At 35.1% G+C, this 16,876-nt stretch overlaps 1 protein-coding gene across 1 annotated transcript in view; it reads left to right on the top strand.

Annotated features, from left to right (window-relative positions):
• DCDC1 (doublecortin domain containing 1) overlaps positions 1-16,876 on the top strand; it is a 382,673-nt gene that overhangs the window by 65,443 nt on the left and 300,354 nt on the right. Inside the window, exon 8 of the mRNA XM_065403326.1 lies at positions 3,287-3,453. Coding sequence (XP_065259398.1) covers positions 3,287-3,453 — 167 coding nt within the window. The remainder of the gene's footprint in view (positions 1-3,286; positions 3,454-16,876) is intronic.

Genomic DNA, 16,876 nt, shown 5'->3' with positions numbered 1-16,876 from the left:
GCCGGCTAGCCAGCCAGCCTGTCACAGGCTGTATCTCTTTTTATCAAACAGGGTCATATGACCCTGTTTTTTCAGAAATTCTGGGAAATTCTTGATTCCTTGGGAACAGCTAATTTTTTATTTTTAGTTTTATTGAATTTTCACATTGGCTTTACATATTTATTTAAATTATTTGTATTACCTCCGAGGTGTTTGGCAGCTAAATGTCAAGGAAATATACCCTACATTTTATACCATATACAGAATAATTTAAAATGTTTTAAATACATTAATCCATAAGGTCTGGATTCAGGAAAGCACGTAATGTACTTGTTTCACTTTAAGCATGTGCTTAGGCACTGTCCTAAGTAAGAATGCTGTTCTGGACCCAAATATGTTGCTTTTATTAGTTACCCTTTGATGAAACGCCTGACATAAAATCGTATTATTATTATTTTATTTATTATTATTGCTTGTGGTGCCACTCAGAATGTGCTAAGAACTATACAAACACAAAATAAGACAAGCCCTGCCTCAAAGCGCTTACATTCTAAAAAACCAAAAAAGACAAAACAGAGAGAGAGAGATGGAGGACAGGGGAAATGGGAACAACAAACAATCTGGTGAAGTAGTGAATGACCACATCCTGATAAAGCAAATGTGTTTATATATAAAATCATCATTTCCTTTTTCGAACATCAAGGGTGAGCAGGGCCAACTTCTGTCAGTATCTCGGCTTAGGTAAGTATCTGCCAGCCACCATAAGTCTAGTATGTGTGTGTATATTTATTACAGTATTATCCTTTAAGATGATCACTAGTTTTAAATGCAAGGATTGTGGACATAGGCCCTTCTCCACTGCATCAGGTTCAACTCTCTTGGGTGAAATCTTGCCCCGTTTAGGTGAAAGTGAATATTGCTATTGATTCCAATAGAGTCAGGATGCTCTTTTTAATGCCTTTATGGTCCTGCAGATTTTTTCCCGTCTCTACTTTGCCTCATTTATCTTATAATATTGCCTCCCATTCTCTTGTCTTTGTCATTGATGCCAGTTTACACACACACAATGATATGTGTATTATTTTTTAAATTAATAACTTTACATTTAAATATTACATTTTCTAAATTACTCTACAAGCCTGATGTTATAGGGCCTGATTAAGCAAGGTGCTTAAGTATGTGCTTAACTTTAAGCCCATGAGTAGTTCCACTGATTTAAATGAAACTACTCATGCATTTTAATTTATGCGTGTGCTAATCTACTTTGCTGAATGGGGGCCATAGTTTCTTGTCAACATGATAGAAGAATTGGAATTTCAGGAGAGGTTTCATTAAGGAGATTGTAGTGGCCTTGCAGACCAGCTCGGGGCATTATGTGCATAGAATGAGGCACAGAAGTAGTAGGTCCACAGATATTTGTGGAAGAAGCAGTCAAACAGTATTTTGAGGCTTGCACTGTTGGAGAATTGAGAATTGCACGAATAGAGGATGCCTAAGATTAGTGACAGGATGATAAGACAATACTGTGAAACTGTTTTAAGTCATATGACTTTGTCTCAGCCATGTGGCTTGTTTGGCAGTCTAAGAGTATCATAAAAATATATGTTTTCTTTTAAATAAATAAATGGAGATATCCTATCTCTTAGAACTGGAAGGGACCTTGAAAGGTCATTAAGTCCAGCCCCCTGCCTTCACTAGCAGGACCAAGTACTGTTTTTGCCCTAGATCCCTAAGTGGCCCCCTCAAGGATTGAACTCACAACCCTGGGTTTAACAGGCCAATGCTCAAACCACTGAGCTATCCCTCAGTAATATCCTCTGTAAAACAAACAAACAAACAATTCTATGGCTTTCTGTTTTTGCCCACACAATGTGCTGAGTACACTTAAAAATACATTTATTTTAGCAAAAGTAAATATCTAATCTACCGTATGCTCATCTAATTATTATCCTCTACATCTAATGTTAAATTAAGTCTGTGTGTTGTGTCCCCTACATTTACTTTAAAGTGACCAACTACATGGGAACTGTCTTCTGATAGTTTCTTTACTAAAGGCTCAGTTCAGCCAAAAATTATCACCAAAGAGGTTCTGCATGGTTTTGCAGTTGAGTTGAACAGCTGTTGAGTCTAATTGTGAGTCAATTTCCAGAATGTCATACTAGCCTCCTGGTCTGCATAATATATGTGAAGTATCCAGTGATATGCACTCATTGTCTTTGTTGACTATGCATGCAGCCCTTCCTTAGTATTCATCTGCCTGTGAGGTTACTACAGATGTATAAATATGTTACATATATATGCCCAATATGTAGTCTTGAAATGACCACAGACTGACTAGAGCTAAAACTAAGTGTTTCCTTTTATTTGCATGTGTTCACAAGTGTGCTTTATATTTGTATTTATTTATTTGTCAATTTTCTTCCTAAACCTAGAAAGAGCAGAAATGTCTTTTATATTTCATATCCCTAAATAGTCAAATACCATGTTATTTTACTATATATATAAGAAAGGTCTCTGTCATTTACACAATTCAGTAAAATCCAAAATATCTGTCAAATGCACACGTCTAAATAAAGCCTGCAGCCAAAATGTGCTTGCCTTGTTTGTCACATATATTGGCATAAGGTCCCTGAAAATAGAATGCATTAAACCTTTTAGAATGGTTTTGCATTCCAAAAATAGCAAGAAAAATCTTGTAGCGCCTATTGCCATGAATCCATTTATATATATCTTTTCATTTGATTTCCCCCCTCATTTTTTAAACAGCCACACTGAGCAGTTTTTTGTTTTTGTTTAAAGTTGGTTGCTTAAGCAGTGGCAATGAAAAGGTTATTGCAAAATTGCTTATGAGAGTGTTGATTATATTTTATGAATAACCTGAAGTATAATATGTTAGGTATATATAAGCTCCTCAACAGGAAACTATATACAGAAACAACATGGATCTTGCAATTTTATCAGGACAATGCAAGTAGATTTCAGCAAGGTTGGTTCCAACTCATCTGTGATAAATGAGAAGATAAGGCAATCAGTGCACACCATGACACTCTGTACAGCTAGTTAGGCACACTTCAGAACTATTCAGGTGTGCTCACAAAGCTTGTGAGTCTTACATGGGGGGTGTCTCAATATAAATACATCCTTCATGGTGGCCACTAGTAATGCAGGAGTTGCTTTTCCAAGACTTAACCCAGGTCAGATATAAATAATAGATGTTAAGAGTTAGTTCTGATGTTGGGGCTGCATTTCAGGCTGTGTATTTTCAGTTGGGTCAAAAGAATGTATTTTCCCTTTTTCTCTTGTATAGTTCCTCTGCTTGACAAATGCCTGCAAAATTCCATCACACCTTTGCGTGGACCTGTTTGGGTCTCTAAGGGAGAAGGTTTCAGCCCCTCAGGAGCAAAGATGTATATCCATGGAGTTCTTTTGGCCTTACACCAACGATTAAAGTCTGCAAAAAACTATTGCAAACAGGTGAGTTTGTCCCACTCTTTAAAAGTGTGCTTCTTCTTTTTTTTTTCATTTTAAAATGTACTAGTTGTGTAAAGGCAATGATTGGCACTGTGTCATAAAGAAGTGTGACAAGTATTGCATGAGCTCCAGTACCCGTTAGGGAAATGCTTCTCCTATAATCTCAAAGCCAACAATAATGGAGCTAATTGTATCTGTCTTTCGGTGTGGGATGTCATATGTCTCATCTTTTCTTGCTGCACACTGTGCATAGCTGAGACATTCCTTATGTGGAAATCCTATAAAGGCAGTCGTTTTGCATAGGAAAATTAATAGCTTGTTCTGCACATTGAATATTAAAAATGGTCTCATATTTCTTCACACAGGGCTAATCAAAATAAAGGCCATAGTTGAAATATTTTTGAGTAAAAAATAGCTAAACATAACTGGAGTTACATTCTCAAAAATAAAATGAACTTGCTATCTTTAGGATAGTCAATAGGCTTTTATTGACAAATGCACAATTAAATAAATATATCAGAAATACATTTTTATTTGCATAAATTACAGAGATTAGATTATAGAATGTATTAATTGATTTGTTATAGTTTCAGACTATGAGACCTAGTTAGTGCATGTTTGCTTTATCTGCTTATTTATATAATTATGTAGTGATATGCAGATATATTTATGACTTTTTAGTCTGAAGGTATTGTATTTTAATTAATTTGAATAAAAAATGGAATTTCTAGGCTTGTTAAGAATAACTAGGTCTGACATCTTTTGATTTATAAATATGAAAGTAATCAAATTTTTTAAGTTAGTTGAATGATTTATGAAAATAGCAGGTATGCAGATTTGCCAGGAAAAGTAATAATTTTACATTAAACAGCCATCTAGGAAACCCAGATTCAAAAGTGATACGAGGCCCCAGAGTTAAGAATGAATGCATCAGCCAGATTATGCTATCAGTCTGTGTGGGAAGGGGGAGGGGAGGTGGAAATGGGGTGTCAGTCTCACTGTTTATACAGCACCTCCTGCTGTCAGATCCATAAAGAGAAATGAGCATTGACTTTGGAAGAGACTGTTCCTATCTTGAGCTAATGGTGGTCAACAACAAGAAATCAAGAAAATAGAAACAGGCAGAAAGGCTAAAATCAGCTTGTTTCAAAAGATGCATGACTCATTTTAGCAGCGTAGTAAAAAAAAATACAGTGATCATGTTTAAATTTTCTATTGAATACTGGCTCTCATGAATGGTACAGAAATACAAAATATTATAGTACAGTATAGTGTCCTAACTGATAAGAAAATAATTACTGAATCTTTTTAGAAAATATACATAAAAATCTATCAAGTATGACTCATTAAAATATTTAACAGATACATTAACCTGTAAAATAAATTAACCCCTCACAAATGGGCAACATTTTTGGGGGGAACTGAATTACAAAGTGGCCTATAATAAAAACGATGTGAAAGGCTTTTGTCGGTTGCTTTTTGTGCTCCTATAAAGAAAATATAATGAATTTCCAGTAATTTAACTTAGATTAATCATTTCTTTGGTGTTGCCCAAAAGTATGAGTTTGGAAAGAGTTTAATAGCAGAAAAAGAACACTTTTATTAAAGTTTGAAACCACCTTTGAAGACAAATTCACCTGGATTCAGAAAGAACAAAATGTGTTCATATTATCAGATGCCTGGGAGATATTTTTTTGTTTTTAAGATTCATGTAATATAAGGTTACAATTAGGAGTATATATATGCCAGTTGTTAGTTCACAAAAATTCTGTAATAGCAGAAGATTATTTTTATAGGCATTTTAAAATAGTGTTTTAAGCATTAAAAGTAAAACAAGAAAGTTAAGTATTTTGAAAATATTACAATAATGTTGAGAAACATTGAGTTAATGTAACACTGTCAAAAGTAAATCGTTTGTGGTATCTGGTATTATAACAGCATAGACAAAAATAAAAAAGAGAGCAGAAATGCCTTTTTATGTTTTTCCTTTTAATTTTACCAATCATTTTCAAGGTGGAATTTTATTAGCATTGAACATAATTGAAATCATATGCAGAGTACTGTGAGTATTAGAGAATACAGCATATTATTTTGAAATATCAGTTTGTTTGTGGCTGCGTTTACATATGTTGTCCATAATTTATACATAAGTTAAACATTAAAAAATATGTAGATTATAATATAAATAAGCAAGGTTAAAATACATAGTAATATAAACCTAGGAAATTGAGTCACGTATCCCCTGAATTTTACCTGCTGTACTCCACCCTACCTCATTGTCGAGGAATGACATTTGAAAACTATCAACTCTTCTAAAAACGGGATGCAGGGGGCACAGCCCTCACTCATTCATTCTGTTGTGTCTAGGCAGACTAGCAGTATAACTCTATGATGTGAAACATGTTCAGTTTTCAAATCACTGTATATCTAGACATTGCTTGACAATCTTAACTGAATTTTCTACTTATCTGTTATTTTGAGATTTGTATTATATTTGTGTTTTATTTAAATAAATAAAGAACAAATGAAGAAAAAATATGGAGAAACCCCTTTGATCTGGTAATACTCTGCTGGGACAACATGCTTTGTTGAAATAATGAGATTAAATAGCTCCTGGAAGTATTAGTAGCTCAATAGCAATATAATTCTGAGCTACTTTCACTAAAATTTAAGTAGTTTTTAATTTTAATTTCAAAGTGTATTGTTATACACCTACTGGATTAAAAATAGTACACATTGGTTGACCCAAAAGGCTGCACAGTGGACTGCCTATTATCAGCTTGTTGCCTCCTGCCCTATAGTATGGCATTAGATGTCTCAGTCCATAGGTCAAAAGGAGGAACTCTTATCATTCTGCTGTACCCCCTGTATCACCTTTAGAGGAGAGTTGATAGACTTTGAATGCCATTCCTTAAGAATGAGGTAGGGTGGAGTAAAGCAGTTAAAACAGAGGGGATATTCAACTCCATTTCCTAGCTTTATTAGTTATGTATCTTAACCTTGCTTATTTACTATAATGTAATCAGGTAAAACTAAGAGGATACTTGTGGCTGGAGAAGGGTTCAAACGTCTCTTTGAACTCAAGAGAAAAGAAAATAACACATCGGTACATCACAATAGCTTGTCATTTATGTTTTTTCTTTGTGTAGAGTCCCGAGTATTGTAATTGTATTAAGTTGTAATGTCCTGTGGACGCCAGTAAAATTTTATCAACCTCAGAGGACATGACTGCAAAATATACAACTTTCTGGATAAAAAATAAATACAAAAACTATCCAGCACTACAGACAGAATTATTTTGTAATTAATTTTCACATGATGGAGTTGTAACTATAATATGTGACTTTAAAAATGCTCTCCCAGGTTGTCAAAAATCCTGAGATACTTAAATAGACCTAGCATTTAACCTTTGTGTATTATATATGTAATATATATTTGTGTGTCTTTATGTGTGTGTCTGTATATGTTTTCAAATATCATGCATGGCTACTGTAGCTTGTATTTAAAACATATATGTTCTTAAAACAGAGACATCTCCAAAATGAAATTGCTCAGAGCTGTGCAAGAGCTTAAATTCATTAGTAACAGTAGGAATAATATAAACATGTTAGTATGAAATGTAGATAACACTTTCAACCATGGGGGCTGTACCATCTCATTAGCATTCTTGATATGTAGTTGTACTGTTGGTGGGGGTGTTGAAGCAGGAATGCCATTGTGCTGGGTTCCAGTGTTTGGGGACAAACACTGCTGTGGAGGGAACGTGTGAAAAGGCCATAGTACTGTCAGTGAATGAGGAAGGCTGTGCTTTCTGTATGCTTCAAGCAGGGAAGCTGTCATTCACAGGCCTAGCACAGCTAAACAGAGGCCAAAACAGAAGACTGAAATACCTTTTAAAATGATATTAATGATTTTTAAACATTTTCTTCATTGACAATCACACAATAAATCATCTATTGCTCTGTCAGTAAACAAACACAAAATATATTATGACAGAGAAACTGAAAAATAAAAATAAGTGATGCCAAAATATGAGATTCCTGACACTCCATTTGAAAATCACTAGTTGACCTAAAAAGCCCCAAAAGTATTGATGAGCATGTTTTATAACTTTACTCTGTGAGATTCTAGAAAAATACTGCTATAATACTTTATTCAGAAATTCACCTACAGTGCTGTAGATTTCTATCCTATGCTTAAAAAACTGTTAACAAAACTGTGCTGAAGTGGTTTTTTTATGTAGGTGTGGGGCGGCGGGGGGGAGGAGGTATTTATGCTGTGTATTCCTAAAGTCATTATCTCAGAAATTACAGTGATAGAAATTAGTTATGTAAACCAATGCAAATTATGTTGTATTTAAAGTAATGACTTCTTGTATGCAAAATACTGAAGAAAAAACAAGAGAGACTAAAAGAATAGAACGATCTTATCACCCACCGTTTTAAATATGATAATATTGACAAATGCTGCTATGGTTAAGAGTCTGTGAACCTTTCTACAATACATCACTGCTGGTATATAAATTATTAGTCCATTAGTAATTTTTTATATTTTATCTAATCAGTTTTACAATTTTTGATTCTGAGCTGCGCTAACAGCCCCCATAATTCTTGTGGTTTCAACCACTTTGTTGTATAGAGCTATAAAATAGTACTAAATTTAAACAAAAATATTGCAACTATAAGAAGAGAACTAACACTACATTTTAATTTTTAAAAAAAAACATTTAATTTGAAACTACTTACTTAGATATTGGAGCCTGAAATTGCCTATTGTGCATGCATTCTAGCTACCTTTTATAACTCTCCTTGATTATATTCAGTAATAGACATACATAGTATGACTACTAGACAAGTTTTCACTGACTTCAGTGTGCCTTTGTATCCTAAGATTTCTGTTGCAGTAGCTTTAATTATTTCATAATGGGTCCACAGGACCAGGACTTTTCCATTATAAATGTCACATAAACCAGCTGTTATGGGGAAATCTTTTTCCTGGGATTTTTTGTTGGAGGAAATTGATGCATTAATATACTATTTTTGTTTACTATTTTTGTGTAATCCACATATTTTGCATGTAATTTTATGCACACATAACCACACAATTTTGTCAAAAGTTTACACTTTAAAATATACGCTGCACTTTAATGTTATTTAAAAAAAAAAAATTGCATCCTGGCCTAAGGTTGGCATTACAGTAACTCAGAAAGAATAGTAACTGTTCCACTGAAATGATTTACAGTTGATTTCCATTCAAAAGGTCACCAAATCCAGTACAATAGTAGTAGATTTTTGTGGCATTTTAAAAATAATAATCTTAACATAAATTAAAGATCAAAAACTGTATTTAAATAATGTAAAAATGATTTTCTTAAACAAAAATGTTCTGTCTTTGCTGTACACCCTTCTTGCTTAATTGTATATAGTACTGACTCATATCATTGCAGTGGTGTTAAGTATTTTTATTTCATTATGTGTATGTCATACATAAAAAAAAAATAGGTCTCCCGTCCATTTGTCCTACATAGGGGCCATTCACATAACACTCCTCTGTTAAAAGTAAACTTTTTTTGTTGAACAGCAATAGTTCATACTATAGCTGTAATATTTCAGCATAGTTTCTTATTAAAAGAATATAAGAATAGCATTTCAGTAATTTTGAAATTGAAAAAGAAAATTAGTATCTTGATAGTTTTGATAAGTGATTCTTCGAATGTTGAGTTGTTTATAGATTTGAGTGATGATTGAAATTTTTTCCCACAACCAAGCTGCATTCTAGTTACTAGAAGTATTTTAAGAACCTTAAACTTGTGTCTTCTTCTAAGTGTCATGCCTTGAGCAGGCCTAACATCAGTTAAATGAAGTGAAAATTGCATTCTTGTCTTGATAGAGATGAAAATGGATTTCTGGTCATGAAATAGATGTAGTTGTCACTTTTTTAAAAAGGTGTCAGCAGTTTGCTTCAGCAAGTAAGGTGCCAATTCAGTATGACAGTAAACTTGTGATCTGAGCAATCAATAAAATGCTTCAATAACTTCTGCTTCATTACACTTATAATAAGAGGCTATAGATCTGTGGCACATAAAATGTTGATAAAGAGGATATGTAGGGACTGGCTGTGACATTTTGTCTTAGAAGTACAATAAGTGCAATGTTGCCATCTAGAGTTTGTGCATAGGTAATTATTCCAAAAGGAAAAGCCTCAAAGATAAAATAAGCATTGATATTGAAAGCTCTGTTTATTTTCCATCAGTTAGTGGTATGTGTGTGCGCATATGGTTAGGTCAGGGGAATATAAGATACTACTGCCTTTTTTCCTTTAAATAATTTATAATAAATGTGAAATATTTTTCTCAAATAGTATTTTAATAGACTTAAAACAATATACATTTAAAGTAGCTTTTACTATTACAAGCGACTTTAAAATATTTATAACACTACAATTATTTGATTTGACTCCTGTAAGGAGGAAAAACCAATGCTTTGTAATAACAATAAATTCATAATGTGATGTTTCAGATCTGGGCCAAGGATTATCTTTTAATTTACCTATTGTGAAAACATAAATAGCTTATTTTGATTTTTCATAACTTGTACATTTTCAGAAAATTGTCTCTGTGGAGTTATTTTGTGGAAAATATACTTTACTAGATTTTTCTCTTTCTTAAAATGACTGTTGACTCTTAATTGATGCAACATATTATGGAAAATGAGAGACTATTTTCTATTATGTTTAGGATAATTAAAGCCAAATTTAGATCTGAAAAGGGTTTAATTCTCCATGGATATTTTAGGAAACCATATGTTTTTCATAAATGTATTTTTTAAAGCCCTGTGATCAATGTTTGTGCCCAGTGAAGGTTAAACATGGATTTAGATGATTTTATGAAGTTTAGAAGCCTAAAAAATGATTTCACTGAGTTCAGAGACAAAACAAAAAAACAAAACACCCAAGTGACTGAGATTACTGAGAATTTGGGTAGTGAGAATTTCTTTATATTGAATAGGCTAATTTCAGGCAGAGCATGTATAATAGAAGGAGGTCTAATTAAGCGATTTCCCTTATTGCATGCAGTGGTGTTGTAGCTGTGTCTGGCCCAGGATATTAGAGGGACAAGGTGGGTGAGGTAATATCTTCTATTGGACCATTTTGTCACTCTTCCCTTATTACAGTCCATATACCCTGTGGAGTCCAGGAGGGGACTGTAGCAATACCATTGGATAGGTGTGGGATTTAAAACCAGCTCTTATATTGACCCTCAGAGCCCTATCATGGCTAAGAAGGCTGTAGTGGTCACGCCTGTTGCTCCTCCTGCCCTACAATAGTTCCCAACCACCATGCTGAAAGTATGTCCTAATTTTTTTTCATTGTTAATTCTTTTTTATATGGGTAATGGTTGATAAGTGGGCTCAAGTGTCTATGTGAAATTGTGGGTAAGGAGCTAGGTGCACATAGTCCTAGTCATTTCTGAATTGCTTTTTGCCAAGAACACTAGATAATGCTATTGCTTTGTTTTTTCCATCCTGGTATCCACACATGATGGCAACATTTAGGCCTACTTGCCCGGACATGTAGTTCATGCTAGAGATTTAGATAAATTATTCAAAGTTTAGGCTATCAATAGGGAAGGAAGGGGTTGTGACCTCTTAAATCCAGTGCAGATGGGAGATGGCAATTATTGTCTTCTGCAGATTAGAAATAAATCAGCCATTAAAAACTGATGGAGTTTTGATTGCAGGAGGGCCCAATCTCTCAGCACAAGATAGGGCCACTGTCATTTGGGTATGCATCACTGGTGACTTCTTGAAAATTTTAATTCATAATTAGAATATACTGGGGTTCCTCCTCCTCAGTCAAATAAATCCAAATTGGAAGGTAGGATTATTTGGTAACAGTTATAGGAGGAAAGGATATGCCACTTCCCATTTAGTTTCCAGTCCTGCAGTTGGATTGGAGCAGGCAGACCCCTGCACCTGTTTGAAATCAGTGTGTCTCTGCACAGGTGCAGGTGCATGGATCTGATTGCAGGATCCAGGACTTTAGCTTGCAAGGCTACCTGTCTGCAGGCATTAGCTGACAGATTTATGTTCAACAATTTGGGGGGTGGGGGGTTGCCGGTCTTGCTAAATCTTTCTTGTGTCATTCTCTCTCCCATATCCATGGCAATGATGTGATGAACAAATAATCAGAAATAGTTACTTCTAGATGGGTTATAGTAACTTGAAATAGAATGTACACAATACATATATCATATACCAACCTGTGAATACAGTACACAGTATTCCCACTCTAAGTATTCAGAACTTATGAGTTAAACCCCCAAAATAATGATTTCCCCCCAAACAATATATTTTTGGTTCTTTTTATTTGCTTTCTGGGCTTTGAGCCTTTTGGATTCATGTTTTCAAGCTTTTCTCCACAATCACGAAGGATAGAAACTTATTTTCTTTTTAAATGGCAGCTAAAATTCTCATGTGGACACATGATTCCAGGAGCTAGGGCTTTAATGAAACATACTAAATATCACAAGACTCACAATAACATTGTGAAAGTTGTCAACATGGTAATATACTTAAGCTTGAGAGAAATAATTAAATTACTCTTTTGGTGAAGGAGAAGAGGGTCTCTGGGTTTTTTTATTCAATTGTGTCATCCTTGCTTTCTTGCAAATCTATATTGTTTTGCATTAATATGACTGCACTGGGATTAGTTGTAGACATATATTAAAATCATGCATGGAGAGAATTACATGTGTGATTTCCTCCTATGCATGTTGATGGGACTGTTTTTACAATGTGTAGCCCATGCACTGAATATATGTAGCATTAACATAGTTCCTTTACTGTGAGCTAAACTAAATTCTTCACAAGTCTTCAGTCTGCTCTGCAGGTTAGTCATTTCACTTGCACTTATTTAAAATCTTTAAAATAAAAAAAACCAGTTTAGAACTTTTTCATTATATCGTAAAGAAATGATTGCATTTTATAACTTTGAAAGTAATTACAGAATTCTACTGTTAAAGGCAGTGAAAGTAGGTTTGACACATTTTCTTTAAATTACTCAACCACCTACAGCTATTATTGCCTATGACTCTTTTGAAATGAGAATAAATTTAATAGTTACAACAGCAAAGTGAAAGAGTGTGTTTGATAGATTCCCTGAACAGTTTCAACACCCACAGGTATTATTTGTAAGAAAACAATCATGCAGAGTCTTCAGCTGGTTAGAGAGGGCACAGCATTCCATCTTCACCTGACATCCTATCTGTTCTCTCAACATCCTGTGCCCCCTGCCTGCCACCCACTCCTCCCAAAACAATGCTCACTGAGAGAGGTTTGTGTGAATGGACAAGAATATGAATGTTTTTTTAAAGAAAATGAACAGTATAGAAGGTACATTGTCAAGAGGGTGAGAAAAAGAAAAACTGTCTTTAGGATTGATTAGTATTTTTCACTTTCTGTTCTAATTAATCAGTGTTATCCTTGAATTACAAGAACTACTCAATTTTAATTATTCACAGGTCTGAAAACTGATTGATTACAGGAAATAAAGAGCCAAAAGACTATTTTAAAGATCTTTATTTCTCTCTTCTCCCTTTTTTGGTCTGTTTCCCACATAACATCATTATGGTTATTTTTAAGAAATATATTTAGGCCAGAATTTTCAGGCATGGGTCAATAAACTTAAGACATTCAAGTTTAAAAATTTCAATCTTGAATATAGTAAAATGAAATACTCTGCACCGTGCTTTCTTAATGGTTCTTGTTTGATAATATAGAACTTTATTTCCCTAAATTATTTGTACACCTCTACCCCGATATAACGCGACCCGATATAACACTAATTCGGATATAACACGGTAAAGCAGTGCTCCGGGGGGGCGGGGCTGCGCACTCCAGTGGATCAAAGCAAGTTCGATATAATGCGGTTTCACCTATAACGTGGTAAGATTTTTTGGCTCCCAAGGACAGCGTTATATCGAGGTAGAGGTGTACTTATTATTTAGTATTGTATTCTGGTAGTGCCTAAAGGCCCCAAATCAGGGGTTGGGGCCACTTGTGCTAGACAGTGTGTATAGTTAAATAAAAAAAATCATCAAACTTTAGTTTTCTATATCTAGTACAGCAGTTGTATTTGAAAACAAGCTTTGTTGTTTTGGTGTTTTCAGCCGAAGGTTTCTCTTATATCCTTAGTTGTGCTTTTATCTTGCATTTTTTTCAAAAATATGACTCTTTATTTTACTTTGCAAAGTTGCTCTCCTTCCTCCTTGAATTTGGTGTGTATCTTGTAAAACACTCCTTGTGTACAAAGCGAATTGTTCAGGTCCAGTATTAGCCAGAGAAAATTAAGACTCGGAAACAATTCTCTCAAATGAGCCATCTACAGACATTTTCTTAAAAATAATTCTAATTCAAACTTTCAGTAAAAAATGGGTATGTAAATCAAAACTCAATCTACGCAGCAGATCATTGTAAGTTTCAGTGATTGCTGAAGAATTATAAGACATTGGAACAAATTCTTTAGTATATTATTTTTCCAATGTACTGGACCCAAACATACCTTTCCCTATATCCCCTCCCTCTTAAAGTATTTATTATAGCCATTGCTGGGAGAAACAGAACATCCATTTATTTAACTCTGTACAGCTGAGAATAACAAAATGCTAGGCAGGCAGGCAGTCCTTATTGAGTTAGCTACCACACTTTTCTCTTAATAAGCATACAGGGGCATTGCAGAATAGTGCTAAATCATCTGGGAGAATTGCAGCCCTTTTGCAGGCTTCACATCAATCTACTGGTGTTCTGTCTTTGGTGTCTAAACCACTGTCCATCATGTATACCAGTCTGCTGTCTCTTGGTACCATTGCTGCATGACTGGTCAAAGCTACCTCCACTCCAATTCAATCTTATATGAAAATGGTTGATGGCATATCTGTGCCACATGTGTTGAAAATGACCAGGTCTTACCCTGCTGATCTCAACTCTCCCTCCCCATTCCATCATGTGTGCAGTTTGAGAAGTGAATCACCTGACTGACTTTCTCTGAAACCCATCTTATTTCTCATAAATTACTCACTACAGTGGGCAGTCAGTCCTGGATTTTTCCATTGCTACCTGAAACAGCAACAAGGACTCTACTTGGAAAAGCTAGATTACATGCCTGAAAAGGTCTCACAGGAAGTCAACTATGTGAGAGAAGAATGTGTGGCAGTCTGTACCATGAAGTATTGTATCTCTGAGTTAACCATGCTGTTGAACTATTCCAGTTGAGTATGGGCCTTCTCCCAGAGACATATCAGGGAAGTCAGGAGTCTATGCTAACATTGCTCCTGATAAAAGTTACACCAGTTTGGCACAGTCCTATTTTATACAGCTGAATGAAAAGTCAGCTGATTTTTGCAGTATCTGCCCAGGTTGATGTTAAAGGAGAATAAAGTGTGGCAGGTGTTCATAACAGCTGTTTCAACTTAGTTAAAGGTGGGTGGGATTTGTTCCCACTTTATGCCCTGGAGCCATGTAGCGTAGCCACAGAGTATTCAGAGCAAAAACCAGATGTGAACTGAGGTTCTATTCAAATGCCTAATGGACTACAGACTGGCTGCAAATCTATATGCCTTTGATTTATGTATATGTATATCCGAAATGCAGAGTAGTATCTCTCCTGATCATGGCATCGGGAGTGAGACTTTTCTGTGAAGTTGGAATCTGGCAGGAATGGTTACTGAACTGCTTGAGGGATGGGGCAGACAAAAAGAAAATCAATGTATTAGAAGACTAGAGAATTTGAACTGTGTGAATATTTTCCCACTCCATTATACAAACAATCTTTCTTCATTATTGTTGTTAGTAGTAGTAGTAGTAGTAAACTTATATTAAGGTAGTGACCAAAGGCCCCAGTTGGGACTGGGGTCCTATTGTGCTGGGTGTTATACAAACACAAAAAAAAAAATCTCAGCCTTGAAGCTTAAAAGACACAAAATAGATGGTCTATAAAATACAAGCAAGTAAATGTGGTGAAAAATTGGCACAGGTTTATGTTTTTATTTAATTAGGGTTAGAGGTCAGGTGAGGAATGGCTGGAAAGGGGAAGTTAGTAACTAAGTGATAAGTGAGGTAGTAAATTCATAGATTCATAAGTCATAAGGGGCCATTATGATCATCTAGTTTGACCTCCTATATAACACAGGCCATAGAATGTCTCAAAATAATTCCTAGATCGTATCTTTTAGAAAAATATTCAGTCTTTATTTAAAAATTGTCAGAGATAGAGAATCCACCACAACACTAGATAAATTATTGTTCCAATGGTTAATTATTCTCACTATTAAAAATTTACACTTTATTTCCAGTTTGAATTTGCCTAGCTTCAACTTCCAGCTGTTGGATCGTGTTACACCTTTCTCTGCCAGATTGAATAGCCCATTATCAAATATTTGCTCCCCATGTAGGTACTTACCGACTGTAATCAAGTCACCTTTTAACCTTCTCTTTGTTAAGCTAAATAAATGGAGCTCCTTGGGGCTATCGCTATTAAGCATGTTTTCTAATCCTTTATTCATCCTTGTGGCTCTTCTCTGAACACTCTCCAATTTATCAACATCCTTCTTGAATGGTTGACATCAGAACTGGATGCAGTATTCCAGCAGCAGTTGCATCAGTGCCAAATAGGATGGAAAGATAACCTCTCTACTCCTACTCAAGATTCCCCTGTTTATGCATCTGAAGATCGCATTAGCTCTTTTGTCCACGATATCACACTGGGAGCACACTGTTCAGATGATTATCCACCATGACCCCCAAATCTTTTTCAGAGTCACTGCTTTCCCAGGATATTAAGTATGGCCTACATTCTTTGTTCCTAGATATAGACATTTACATTTAGCCATATTAAAATGCATGTTGTTTGCTTGCACCCAGTTTATCAATTGATCCAGATCACTCTGAATCAGTGACCTATCCTCTTAATTATTTACCACTCCCCCATCTTCAAACTTCATCAGGGATGATTTTGTTTTCTTCCAGGTCAGATAAAAATGTTAAATAGCATAGGGCCAAGAACTGATCCCTGTGGGACCCCACTGGAAATAGACCTACTCAGTGACAATTCCCTATTTACAGTTACATTTTGATACCTATCAACCAGTTTTTAATCCATTCAGTGTGTGCCATTTTATATCATTCTAGGGAGTAGGTAAAAGAATATTGGGGAAGGGTACAATTGGCAGGTATATGTTACCTGAAACCAAGATATAAGAGAGGTTGGAGTGTCTTGCTGAGAAGTAGGGTCTGGAAGAAAAGGTCCTGGCAGGGCAAACACTAAGAGCAGTCAAATTTAGATGGAATGCTTCTGTTCAAGTGGATATTTAGTGGTTGCTTATTGAGTTAGCTCATTCCTGGGTTGAACCATTGTGGACAGTCATAGGTGC

The sequence above is a fragment of the Emys orbicularis genome, chromosome 4, assembly GCF_028017835.1.
Source record: "Emys orbicularis isolate rEmyOrb1 chromosome 4, rEmyOrb1.hap1, whole genome shotgun sequence".
NCBI classification, from domain to species: domain Eukaryota; kingdom Metazoa; phylum Chordata; order Testudines; family Emydidae; genus Emys; species Emys orbicularis.
Note: the sequence above shows the minus strand (reverse complement) of the source record. Positions and strands in the feature narration are given on the sequence as shown.